This window comes from Papio anubis, chromosome 12, assembly GCF_008728515.1.
Source record: "Papio anubis isolate 15944 chromosome 12, Panubis1.0, whole genome shotgun sequence".
NCBI classification, from domain to species: Eukaryota; Metazoa; Chordata; class Mammalia; order Primates; family Cercopithecidae; genus Papio; species Papio anubis.
In genome coordinates, this window is record NC_044987.1 from 104,628,913 (window position 1) to 104,641,792 (window position 12,880).

The 12,880-nt window shown below is 56.3% G+C and overlaps 1 protein-coding gene across 5 annotated transcripts in view; it reads right to left on the reverse strand.

The window, feature by feature from the left end:
• TSPAN18 (tetraspanin 18) overlaps positions 1-12,880 on the reverse strand; it is a 203,408-nt gene that overhangs the window by 4,448 nt on the left and 186,080 nt on the right. For all 5 annotated transcript variants that reach the window (XM_031653531.1, XM_021925865.2, XM_021925859.2 and 2 more), the window contains 4 exons: positions 9,338-9,412; positions 8,124-8,222; positions 7,470-7,652; positions 823-906 (listed from right to left, as the gene is read on the reverse strand). In XM_031653531.1, coding sequence (XP_031509391.1) covers positions 823-906; positions 7,470-7,652; positions 8,124-8,222; positions 9,338-9,412 — 441 coding nt within the window. The remainder of the gene's footprint in view (positions 1-822; positions 907-7,469; positions 7,653-8,123; positions 8,223-9,337; positions 9,413-12,880) is intronic.

Below are 12,880 nucleotides of genomic sequence, written 5' to 3' on the forward strand. Positions count from 1 at the left end.
CATGAATGAATAATAAATGACCCCTCTCTCTGCCATCCCCAGTAGCCTCCACGAAACTGCACTCGGTGGGCTGCAGGCACAGTGGGAAACCAGGCAAGGCGAAGTTCATGGTGCCAGGTGCCCAGGCTGCTGGAGGGGGAAGCTGAGGATCCGGCTGCCTGACTTCCTACCCCCGCAGGCTGAGGACTGGCTGAGGCCCCAGAGTGCCCCTTCCCGGGTTTGGTTAGGTGTGGGCAACGCTCAGTTCAGCCAGGCATACATAGATCCCAGAGGCCAGAGATGGGAGGCGGCCACTCCTCCCTTTGGCTGAGGCGCCACCTAGTGGTGGTTGCAAACGGTCTGCAGGAGCTCACCTTTCAAGGGGCCCTTAGATAAAGGAGGCTAAGACCACTGTTATGGATGAGTAAGGCCCCGTAGGCCCTGAACACCCCACAGAGAAAAGGCCTGATCTCGAACCACGGGCTGCAGCCTGTCTTTCAAAGCAGCTGTGCCGATGCCTCTGCAAGCGTGAAATCTCTCTGGACCATGGAGCTGGGGTGGAGGTGGGGATGGGGATGGGGGAGTGGGAGGGAGTGGGTATGACATTCAGGGCCTGCCCATCCCCACTTCTGGGACATTGGCTCCCATGTTTCACCTCCAGAGTTCAAGAATGACTCTCAGGCAGCAGAGACACAGCCGGGCTTACCACCCCATATGCCCACAGTGGGGGCCCCTTGGGTCCCAGGTGAAGGAAGTGAAGAGGGAGGGAGGCTGGGGGCATCTGCCTAGGCTCCAAGTGAGGCTTCATCCTGGGGAGCGGAACAAGTGCAGGCCTTTACTTACCTCGATGGCCAGTACCCCGATGGCAAGGGCTCCGGCCAGGTAGACGTAGGTTTCGAAGGTGTTGAGGATCACCGTGTAACAGCCCTTGGAGGGAGGGATGAGAGGTGAAGTTATGGCCAGGGGTGAGAGTCCTGGAGTCAGAGTCAGCATGTGGACTAGGGTTCATGGCAGGTGTCCCCAGAGCTCTCACCCTATCACACGGCTGCTGAGACAGGACAGTGGGGAGGGGGTGCAGGGCAGGAGACCCAGAAACAGCGACTTGGCAGCAATGCACCAAAGATCCTCCTTGCCACCCAGCCCCTAAGGTGAGGCAGAGAACTGACAGTGTGCAGGCCATGTCTTATGTTGCTACTACAGTGATTGGAAGATCGGGAAATTTCCCACAAATATCTGAACCTCTGGAGAAATCAGAAGAACCAACAAGGGGAGCTATTCCTTTTCACATCAGCACTGTCAGCAGCTGCTGCCTTCGGATGCAACAGGTGCTCCCTGGGGTCCGCAGGATCCCCCCACCCCATTCCCTATTGTCCCACACCCACTCCCCTACTGTTCCTCGTGACCCGCCTGGCTGCAGGAGTTCTGGTTTTCAGCCACTTCCCCAAGGAAACACAGCTCAGTGTTCAAATCCCTGCTCGCATGCCGCCTCCTTCAGGCAGCTTTCTGAACCAGCCCAGCCCACAGGCTCTGGAGTTAATTCCCATGCTCTTACTGCTTTCTTAAGCAATCCTGGATATATATAAACTGAGACAGCGACAGAGATCGAGATCCAGATACAGACTGAGATAAATAGAGAGGAATGGGGCGTGGGGAGACAGAGAAAAAGCAAGCCAGTGCCAAGCCAGGAGCTGCCAGTCCATGGCTGCGACCCCCTCTGACCCTGAGCACCTCACACCTCTGTCATCTTCATGTTCATAACTCTCCCTTCCCCCATGCTGACCACAGAGACTGATGCATGGTACTTGCTTTGAATGACACATATTTTCAAAGTGGGAGAACTTTCCTTCCTTTATAGGAACCTGCGTATTCTCTGGGCCCAGGCTGAGAACCTGCAAGGGAACAAGTCCCCAGGTGGGGGTGGAGAGATCATGCCCAGCCCTTTTTCGGTGACGGTTGCTATTTCTGGGCTCTGTTGAGACCGGGGATTCCTGGGTGTTCACATACTCACTTCTGTTGTCCATCACGCAGAAACCCAGCCCCTTTGGCCAAAAGTGGGACTGAGGCTGTACCCAGGCAGGTGGGCAGCAGGGCCTGATCTGGGACTAGTGGCCAGGTGATGTCCTAGTACCTGCCTGGAGGCTGACCAGGAGCTGGGCCGGGAAGGCCCCCAGAAGCCCTCCCTGAAGCCCCATGGAGCAAACAGGATATACCCAGATAGAAACAGACCCCACCAGCACAACGGTCTGGGTCCATGAGACTCTCGGGACTGAGTGTGCATGGGAATAATCCGGGAAGTGCTTAGCAATGCAGATACCAAGGCCTCGCCTCACAACACTGGGTCAGTGGGTCTGGTGTGGAGCCCAGGAATCAGCATTATAGGACGATGCCCAAGGTAATTTCTAGTGACCAGGCTGTGTGTGGCCAGGCTTTGAAAGACCTCGAGCCCAGAGATGACAACAAGGAGAAAAGATCTTAATTGGACCTTCAGGCCTTGTCTCTGCTGTGGCACTGGGAGCCCAGTAATGGGCTGTATGACTGGGATGGAGTCCTAAGGGCAACCCAGGGGTCCCTACCCCAGGCCAGGTCAGGACATCATTGTGGCTGGGGGTCCCTTCAGGGCTGGCCCATCTGTTCAGTGAGGCCCAGGGTCCATCCCGGATCTGCCAGCATACCCATGCTGGAGCCCCAAATCCTTTGTTAAGCGATTTTGAGGCATTAGAACCCTAAAACGCAGAACTATAACTGCAAAAAACTAACCTGCTCTGCAAGCGAGGAAAGAGAGATGAGTTGCATTGTTTTGGGATCAGCCCTGGCAGGGGACACCTCGGCCCTCCCATCATCCCCTCAGTGTTCCGCGTGCCCGCCAGCCACAGGCACATCATTCTACATCCTGCAGGCCCAGCACACACCCTGGGTTTGTAAAGTTCTTTGAGGGGTTTCCCAAACAGGGAATAGCAATGGCTCAGGAGAGTGGTAGCTGGCAGTTGTTACACAGGTGAGCCCTGGGGCCTGGCTGCCTGGGGTCCCAGCCAGCACTGCCACTTGCTTGCTGTGTGACCTTGGGCTATTTACTTCCTCTCTCTATGCCTCAGTTGCCCCATCTATACAATGGGGCCAGGTAGATTACCTCATGGGATTGCTGCGAGGATAAAATGAGATACTGCAGGTAAGGCACTAGGAAGAGTGTTGGCAAGTAGCAAACTCTCAATCTCAATCCCTGTTAGGATTACCAAGGATTACTGTCTGTCTCTCCGTGCCGCGCTCTCAGCATATCCTGAGTGGTGGAAAGTGTCTGAGCATAGAGTTGAGTGTTATTGCAATACAATCTGTCACACACACACACACACACACACACACACACACACACACACACACACACCCAGAAGGGGACAGGAGAAGCAGCACATCTCTTCTGGAGCATGAAATTGATTTTGAGATGCCTTACCCGGGGAAACTGGCAAGAAGCTGGGGACCTTGTCCAGCAGAGGGAAGCTGAGCCCTGCTGTGTGGCACCTGGGCCTTGACAGCTCATCTTCCACTATTAGGCTTTGGCACCAAAGACCCTTCAGGCCCCTGGACTTAACCAAGCAGCCCAGGTTGGCCAATGGAAGCTTCCCAGGAACAGAGACACCCTTGGGGAGGTTGGGGCGTGGACGGTACACCACCACCCACGCTGAGTGTCTGCTCTCTTGATAACTTTGCTGGGGCCTCGTGGGCTCTTTCTCACTTGATCTCATTACAGCCCCTCAGGGAGGAGGGGTCTTACCTGCACTTTACCCAAAATAAAAGGGAGGGAGGGAGGAGCAGTGGCTAACTTGCTTAAGGTCACACACGAGGAAGGGAAGCCAGGATTTACACTGAGGGGGATTCCAAATTCCCCGTCTTTCCTCTGTTCTAAAGGGAAAGGGGGTTGGCATGGGCAGCTGGGTTCTCCCTCCTGTGGGCCAGGCCCTGCTGTAGCTCAGAACTTACATCTACACACCTGGAGGTTGCTTCACTGCCTCCCACCATCTCTCCCCCAGGACTGTTTCCCCTGTCACCACCCAGTGAGACGCATGGCGGGGAGCCGCTCCCCAGCCTGCCACCACAGACTATGAGTCCTCTAACCATGTGGGCTGTTGCCAGTGCCATCCTCCCTCTCCGCTGGATGGGCACATCCCCCGGCCCCCTGCTGCCACCCACAGTCACTCTCCACCTCATCTGATGAGGGGCAGCCAGGCCCGGTTGCCACCACAATGGTCACCTACACGCAATGCTTCCCACATGTACATCTCCAGCACCAACCCCCTCCAGCTCCACCCGATACACCCAACTGCCCGCTGGGCACCTCTGCTCGGCTGTTCCAAAGGCTTTTTTTTTTTTTTTTTTTTAGATGGAGTCTCACTCTGTTGCCCAGGCTGAAGTGCAGTGGCACGATCTCAGCTCACTGCAACCTCTGCCTCCCGGGTTCAAGTGATTCTCCTGCCTCAGCCTCCCAAGTAGCTGGGATTATAGGTGCATGCCACCATGCCAGGCTAATTTTTGTATTTTTAGTAGAGATGGGGTTTCTCCATGTTGGCCGGGCTGGTCTTGAACTCCTGACCACAGGTGATCCGCCAGCCTTGGCCTCCCAAAGTGTTGGGATTACAGGCATGAGCCACCGTGCCTGGCCTCCAAAGGCTTCTTAGACTCAACTTGCCCTAGACTGAATGCAAGATCTTCCCCAAACCAGAAGCCAGTCACTCACCAACTCCTCCTGCCCCTGCTCCAATGAGGACCCATCACGAAGGCTGGTAGATTTTGCCTCCTGAACATTTCTCAGACCCACACACCTGTCTGTCTTTACCGCCATCACCCTGGTCTTACCTGCTGTCCTTTCTCACTGGCACAGTGTAAAAGCCCCCTGTCTACCCAGATCCACCACCAATGTGGACCAGGGGGCCATAGAGCAACTAGGATGCCCCTGTGGCCACGCCACATATCCCTGCACACCTCACCCCCACCCCAACCCCCACAGCGAACTCAACTCTTCCCACATCCTTGCCATGGACCTGCCAGCAAAGTCAGAAATGCATCCTGGGGCCGGGCACGGTGGTTCATGCCTGTAATCCCAGCACTTTGGGAAGCCGAGGGGGCGATCATTTGAGGTCAGGAGTTCGAGACCAGCCTGGCCAACATGGTGAAACCCCGGTCTCTACCAAAAAATACAAAAATTAGCTGGGTGTGGCGGCACGTGCCTGTAGTCCCAGCTACTTGAGAGGCTGAGGTGGGAGAATCACTTGAACCTGGGAGGTGGAGGTTGCAGTGAGCCAGGATTGTGCCATTGCACTCCAGCCTGAGCGACAGAGCGAGACTCAGCCTCCAAAAAAAAAAAATGCATCCTGGGCTTTAAGCAAGGGGGCTTTGGAGAAAAAGACAAATAGAGACAGTCCCACCGCAGCAGGCTTTTAATGGGAAGAAATGCCCAGGAGGGACGTGAATGTCTCAGCAAAGAAACCCCAGGAGCCCATCTCAGATCCTCAGGAACAACAGAGTCACTGGCAAGAAGGAACGTGGCTGTGCAGGGACCTCTCTGATGAGCTCCGATTTTGAAGACATGCCCAGGAGAGGAAAGGAGATACCCTAACAGAGGATGAGTCCAGAAATGGGAAGCACATCTTATAGGCAGAACGGGGCCCATGGGAAGCCTCCTAAAAACTTACAAGTAGCATTAGAAGGCTCTACGTTTGGCCGTTGGCAACGGGCATCTCAAACCCCTTCCACAAGTGAGAGATTCACTGGTCTTTCACATAAAACCCTGCGCTCTGGTGGTCACGCTGCACCATGGGACTGTCCACGGCCCAGCCTCCTTCTCTCTGGATGCTGTGCCATCCTAGGGGCCACCTCCCTCTGCCAAGTCCCAGACAGGGAAAAAAGGAGGGGTGGGCACAGCACTTTCTCTTAAGGATGCGACTCAAGTTGCACAAATCACCTCTGCTCGCCTCGGGTTGACCAGAACTCGGTCACATGGTCTAGCTGCAAGGCAGGCTGGGAAGCGCAGCCTCTAGCTGGTGGTCATGGGGTGTGAGAACCATTCTCTTCACAGGGGAGCGGGGATGAATGGAACATAGGGGGCAGCCAGCAGCCTCTGCCAACGTATGGAATGTGAGGTCCAGAGAGGGTGTCTTGGCGAAGACAATGCAGCAGTTAACAGCCCATCCCTACCTGCCATGGAAGCCTGAAACTCCCCTCCCCACCCTGCAGCTGCTCCCCACAGCAGGTCTCTCTGCCCCACGTCCACAGTGGCCTCAACTCAGGGCCCTCATTTCTCTACTGAGCCTCTTTCCCCCAGTGCAGGAAGGCAGGATGAGGAGGGACAGAGAGAATGTGGCCCTCAGGGCCTGCCTCAGGAATCCATGTGGAGGTGCCAGGGCCAGAGGGGCTGAGTTCCTGGGGCAGAGCTGAGGCTGGAAAGGGCCCGCCAGAGCCCCAAGACCCAGGCCTCTGCTCACTGTCACCTCCTCTGGGACTTTGCAAACTCTGCCTTGAGCCCCCGCCCAAGGCCCATTCTAGCCCCTCATCTGTAGGGTATTATTTCTTCGCAGCAATCATGACCATGTGAAATGATTACTTCTCGTTTGTTTGCTGCTTGTTCATCTTGCACTTCCTCTGAGATTGTGAGCCTCGAAGGAACAGGGGCCTTGTCTCCTGTCCCCTGCTGTGTCTCTTGCATCTGGAACTCTCCATGAGACCCTCGTTAAAGTCCTACTCAAGCAAGGGCCCAGGGCCCAGGCTTAGATCATCCTCATCCTCTCCCTCCCTCTCCTCCTGCCTAGCCTGGTCACACACCCACACTGGCAGGGTGGGGGCTGGTCAGTAGGAAGAAGGGGATTAAGAGCGAGGGCATTGTGAACTCGTGCGGGGGTGTGGGCAGGAGGCACACAAAGCCAGCCCCTCGTCTTCCCTAGAAATGGCACGTGCAGGAAGGGAAAGGGTTTCTTCCAAAGCTGAGAGGAAGTCCACAGGCTGCAAGAGAACCAGAAAAGTCCAGGAGCTTCTCTGACCTTGGAGAGTCAGGTCAAGGAGACCTCGCTCCCTTAGGGCAGCCCCACATGGCAAGTGAGAGCTTCCTCCAAAATACCGTGTATGGCTAAGAAGGGCCCCCCATTGTGTAATTCTTGTTCTCTCCCCCTCCCTCCCTTTGGACGTGCATTATCAGAAACTCAGGAAACACTGAAAAACTCCTACTTACCCCTTAGCCCCAGCCCAAATGCCCACTCCAGCCTCAGACCATCTGCCACTGTCATCCTTCCCCATTTTGGTTGGATCTCAGGGGCTTGGACGGAGCCTCCATCAGCCCCTGTTCAGGTGCAGGCATCCCATATCACAGCCAGCACTCCCCTGGGATTCCCTCTGGGAATCAGACCCTCTGGGGTAGCTTCAGACCCTCTGGGGTGATAGCACTCCCACCCAGCTCTGGTCACCCGAGTCTCGATAGATCCACTCCCCTGTCTGGAGAGCAGGGCTGGTACCTGCTTGTTTAGGAACAGGCTCCTTCCCAGGAGGCACTCCTCCCGGCTCAGCAGGACCCCGTCCCGACTTTGGGGTTCCCTCCGGCAGCAGGCCTCCGGCACCTCTTCACTGTCCAGGGTCAGGAGTCGAAACACAGATGCAAACTTAAAGTCTTCAGGCCCGTTGACCCCGCAGCAACCGAACTAGGGGGAGATCCCAGAGAAGGGTCTGGTGGGCAGGAGCAGGACACAGGGGCAGGGACAGAGAAGGACAGACAGCCTCTGCAAAGGAGTGGCATCAGAAGACTGGGCATGGGCTGGCTCCACCTGTCCCCACTGTGTGACCATGAGAAAGCCACTCAGCTTCTCTGGGCCTTCAGTGTCCTCATCTCTATAACAGGGGTGGTAGTAACAATTCCTACCTCACCAGGCACTTAGCCCTCCATAAACAGTTGCTCTGGTTATTATCATCATCATAACGACCATTGCTTGGGGAGCCAAGACAGGGATAGCAAACAGGTTTCATCCCAAGTATGGGCTGTGATCAAGTGTGCCTGGAATGCTGCGTGGATGCTGATTCCCAGGCCAGGTCTGATTACTGATGCCTGGCGTGGGCACGTGAACACTGGGCATCGTGGCTCTGAACATTCACAGCCTCTCTGGGGGGTCGCTCACTGTGATCATGACCGAGTTCCAGGTGGCGGAGAAGACGTCCGTGTCGTTATTGCCCTGGTAGTGCTTGGTGAGCTCCTTGGTGAAGAATTCTCGGGTGAGCTGGGGGCAGAGGGAGAAGATGGGCTGAGGCCTGGCAGTTGGGTGCGGCCCCCACCCTCCCTCATCTCTCCATCCACCTGCTTGGGAGTTGGGGGAATCAGAGCTAGGGGCTCTGCATCCTGGTACCAGGCCCCCTGGGATTCTCCTAAACCACCAACTTGGGGCAGTCTCCTTACCCCCAAGGTAGAAAGGAAGGCTATACACATGCACACCTCATGGAGCCGAGGTCAGGGCGAGGTCAGGGCGCGCTGAGGACCTCGCTCCGCCTGCAGCTCTGCCCAGAGGGAGGGCGTATCTGGGCAGGGAGTTTGCCCCTCATCCCACCCCTTCCACCCTGAGCTGTTCCCCAGACAGAGCCAAGCAGACGCCCTGGGTCCCAGGCCCTGAAGAAGCTACAGCACCAGGCAAGAAGTCTTTGTACATCCATTTCGAGAAGAGTCCGTCTCAGTTTCTCTCAAAACATTCTCCTCCCCTCCTGCGGCAGCGAAGGGCGAGGGCCCTGGGTGGTGCTTAGCAGAGATCATCTGGGCACATGTGTCTGCCCACAGGCTGTGGTGGCCGCCTCCTCTGCTCCGTGCTGACCACCCTCCCCGCCTGCCTCCTCTACCCCAGGGCCATCTTGTGTCTCCTGTTCCATTGCCCCTCCTCCTCTCTCATCTTTCCCCCTCCCCCACCCCTGTCTCCCTTTGGCTATTGCCCGGCTCTTGTCAACTCAGGGGTGGCAGCTGGCAGGCTAGCTGCCTGTAGCCTCTGGAACTTGGTGGCCTGTGAGGCCAAGGTACCCAGGAGGATACCAGCCAGGACCTCCTCCGAAGGCAGTCTGCCCTGTGCTCCTACATTCCAGGGCTTGGGATAGCCTCTCTGACTATTCTTATGGGGTTGTACCAGATGCTTTGGGAGCAGAGAAAAGCCCTTGCAGGAACAGGCTTACTGGGGTCTCTCTCTGGCCTGGGGGGGCCTTGCCAGGCGGGTGGGGCCATGACTTGGGCTGGAAGTGCCAGATGAGAGGCTGCCCACTCTCTGAGACCCTTCAGTGAGGGGAGAAGCCAGACCTGAATGGCCACCAATCTCTTGCTGATAGCAGGAGGCAGGAAAACTTGGGGCCTGGTACGTACATTTTCCCTGAAGATGAAGGCCAGGATGGCTGCTGAGAGCTCCGCCAGGAAGATGATCAGGATGAACAGGAAGAACTGTAGGGAGAGGAACAGGCTTGTGAGCCCAGAGGGCAGGCAGGGGATGGGGTGGCCACTGGCCAGTGCAGTTGTCCACCTGTCATACTGGTGACGCAATATACTCATTTTATAAGATTAAGACGCTCCACTGCTATCAGTCAGACATTTTCCATAACAAACACACCAGTGATTCCTCCTTGAAGTCAATAGGATTGTGATTAAAATATGAAAAGAATAAACAAATATATACATTCCATGCAAATGGTACTCTTAGAGAGGCTCCTTGTACAGTGTGCAGCCTGAACAACCCTACTCAGCCGCCCTGGAAGGAGATCGCTGATAAAACCCGTTTGAGCCCATTCTGGGTAAATTTCCTTCTGTGTGGGTTGTACGGGCTGTGAGAATCCTGAGTGCCTTGGGGATCCGCAGCTGGATTTCCCCACCTTGCCAGCCCCAGGGCCACCTCTCCCTGCCCCACTGCCTCTGGTTCCCATGGGAAGTAGGGAGGTCACATTAACCTTTAGCCAAAATCCAGGGAATAAGATTGGAGGGAAGGTGGTATGACTACCAGATCTCAAAACCCAGGGGCCAGGAGTTGGCTATCTAACACAGGCTTCTGCTCCACTCACTGAATGTGATGTTCCCTGAATGAACCACAGTGCCTCTCATTTCGGGGACCTCGACAGGCTGTGTTACCTCTGCCAGGAAGGCACTGCCCTTCCTTGCCTACCAGTTCTGCATTTCTCCAGATCAGGTGAAGCCTCAGCCCCTCTCCTGGGCTCCCCCACACCACAGTGCCCAGTAGAGGTGCCCGCACGGCATTAGCACAGGAGCTGTCACTCAGTGCGCTGCCTGCTCGGATGTCTGGGTCAGCACAGGTGTTGACGCAGGACTCTTAGATGGATGAATGAGCCCAGGGTGAAGCACTCGCCTTCAATGAAGGCCCTGTGACCTGCCACATCACCCGCCCTGGTCATTGTGTGGGTTCCTTCGGGCTGAGAGCTGTCAACAGAAGAAACTGGCTTTGCCTTCATTACTCAGCATAGCTGGTGCCCTTGACAAAGTCTGTTGTCACCCTACCTGGAAACCACCAGCAGAGGACTTTATCCCTGGCACACACAGAGACTGGTTCTTCCATGCCCTCCCAGGCACCTAGGCAGCGGCCAGACCTGCTCTCTGGGGTCCCAGTCATCAGGACTGCCTGCCTGCCCCTGATGTACCAGGCTGCAAGGAGGCAAAGGGTGTTGGGCTTCAAGTCAGGACACCTCAGGGCCCGCCTTGTCTGTCCTCGTGTATCATGGGACAATCACTCAAACAAACCCCTTCGAGCCTCAGTTTTCTTGCCAGAAAAATGGGGATGTGGAGACCCACTTCCGGGGTTTCCCTGTGGGGAATCAGGAGGAATCTGAAAGCGTTTCCTCTGTTGGAAATGAGCCCAAGCTGAGCTTGGCACTGGGCTCTCATGTGCAGAAGGGCAGCGAATGTGGGCCACGAGCAGGCTCCTCTGTGACCTCCTAGGTCCGGCTCCTGGTGAGGCACTGGCCTCCTCGCAGATGCTTTGTGGGCTGCTGACAATACCTTTAGGTGTCTCTCTCCTGGAATGTGCCTCTTGTGGTCAGAGGAAGATTTCTGTCACTTTATCCCCACCCCAGGGAGACCCCAGTCCAATTCCCTCCCTGACTCCAGTACCCACAGCGGCTGCCTTCTAGAGGACCTGAGGCTTCTCCAAACTGCATGGGCCGGGGACCACCTTAGTGAGAGCCTCGGGAGGGCTGTAGAATCTGTCCATTCCGCACACGGACATAAAACATCTCTGAGGCCTGGTAGGCGGGTTTTAGTTTTTGTAAATGTCCAAACCTAAGGAGAGCCCCTTGCTTCTGCAGAGCAGCCAGCCTGCGGTGGGGATGTGTCACTCCTCCATCCTGCATTGCGCTGGCTGGCCTCTGTCCCCAGCCACCACGTCAAGTCTGCTTCAGCCCTCAGATGCACCGTGGGCCCCTGAGCCCCTGAGGTCTCACTGGGCTCCAGCTGCTCCGACATAGGCTTCTGCTGTCACAGGGGACTGCCGGGCACCGGACGCTGTTCTCACGGTCTCTTTTCTGTGTAGTTTCCCCCTTTTCGAAGTTGAGGAAGCTGAAGCTGGAGAAGGGAAATGACTACTCCACAGGTGCAGAGCTCTTCAGAGCTTTGCAGAGAGAATGCTTCCCTCCTGGCCCAGCTGCCTTTTCAGAGCGCCAGGCTGCGTCTGCTCCCTGATGCAGGGTGTGGCTCGGGCATTGCTCTGTCGCTGTCTCTTCTGAGCCCAGGAGTCTGCCTCCACAGCTCAGCAGGGTCTGCTGGGTGGCCTGCCTGGCACATCTGGATGAGGGACACCAGGCCAGATGCTTGTGTGCTCCCTGAAGAGGGGGCTGACCTCCAGCTGAGGTCAGGGAGCAGAGTTCCCCAACCAGAGCAGAGTGTGATGAGGGTGGGGCGGGGGGAGCCTCCTGTGCCCCAGGTCACAATGCCCATGGTCCATTCTGCCACTCCTACAATTCTCATTTCCAGGAGGATGAGGGGCTCTGGGTTCAGTGGCCGCCGACTGATGTGTTTTCTGCCTCTGCAGCCTCACCTCCCCTGTGACAGTGACGGAGGCCGCTGGCAGGGATCCTGGCACTTCCATTTGACTGGTGATGGATGGCCATCCGCTTCCATTACACGGGGCCTCATGAGGAGCCCCTCCCTGCCCTCTGTCCTCTCACTGGAGCTACTGGCAGATCCCCAGGCTGGCAAGGAGCAGCCTCGGAAATGGTTTCCATCCACGGCAATGAGCCGGAGCTGGCGTGCCCACCAGCCTCGGCCTGGACAGTGATAAATAATGGACGAAGCAGATCGCAAGCCTCGTGCACTCTGCGTGCCCGTCACTCTGGGACGTGTGTGTGCCGTTCAGGATGACTGCGCATGGCTTCCAGGAGGTAATGCAGGTGCAGTGCTTCTCGCAAGACTGGCATGACATGAGAGCTGCTCAGATGGTTACTTAGAGCCCAGAGGAAGCACCCCCCCTCCCGAAGACAAGTGCTGGTGTGGGCGGCTCTGGAAAAACAGCAACAGCTACCTGCTGAGTCCTTGCTACCCAGACACTGTGGATCTTACATGGATCATCTCATCAAGCCCTCTCATCTATTGAGACAGATGCTGTTATCAGCAATACCCCCATTTTACTGACAGGGGATTGTGGCTGAGAGGAGCAGTACTTGGCCCAAGCTGGCATAGCTGGTGGGTAGTACCTCTGGGACTTCACCCCAAGAACTCTGATTGCGGAACACAGCCTCTCATCACCATGTTACCCTGGAAGCCACGGGAGCCCCGAGGTCTTACGGTTTCCACACGGCCTGCAAAGCCTCCTGAGGCTCAGCACCAATGCTTCTAGTTTCCCATTTATAGAGTGCTTAGGCATCCCACAAAGAGAGCCAAGCAAAACATGCATTTCCCACTGGTTCATGAACG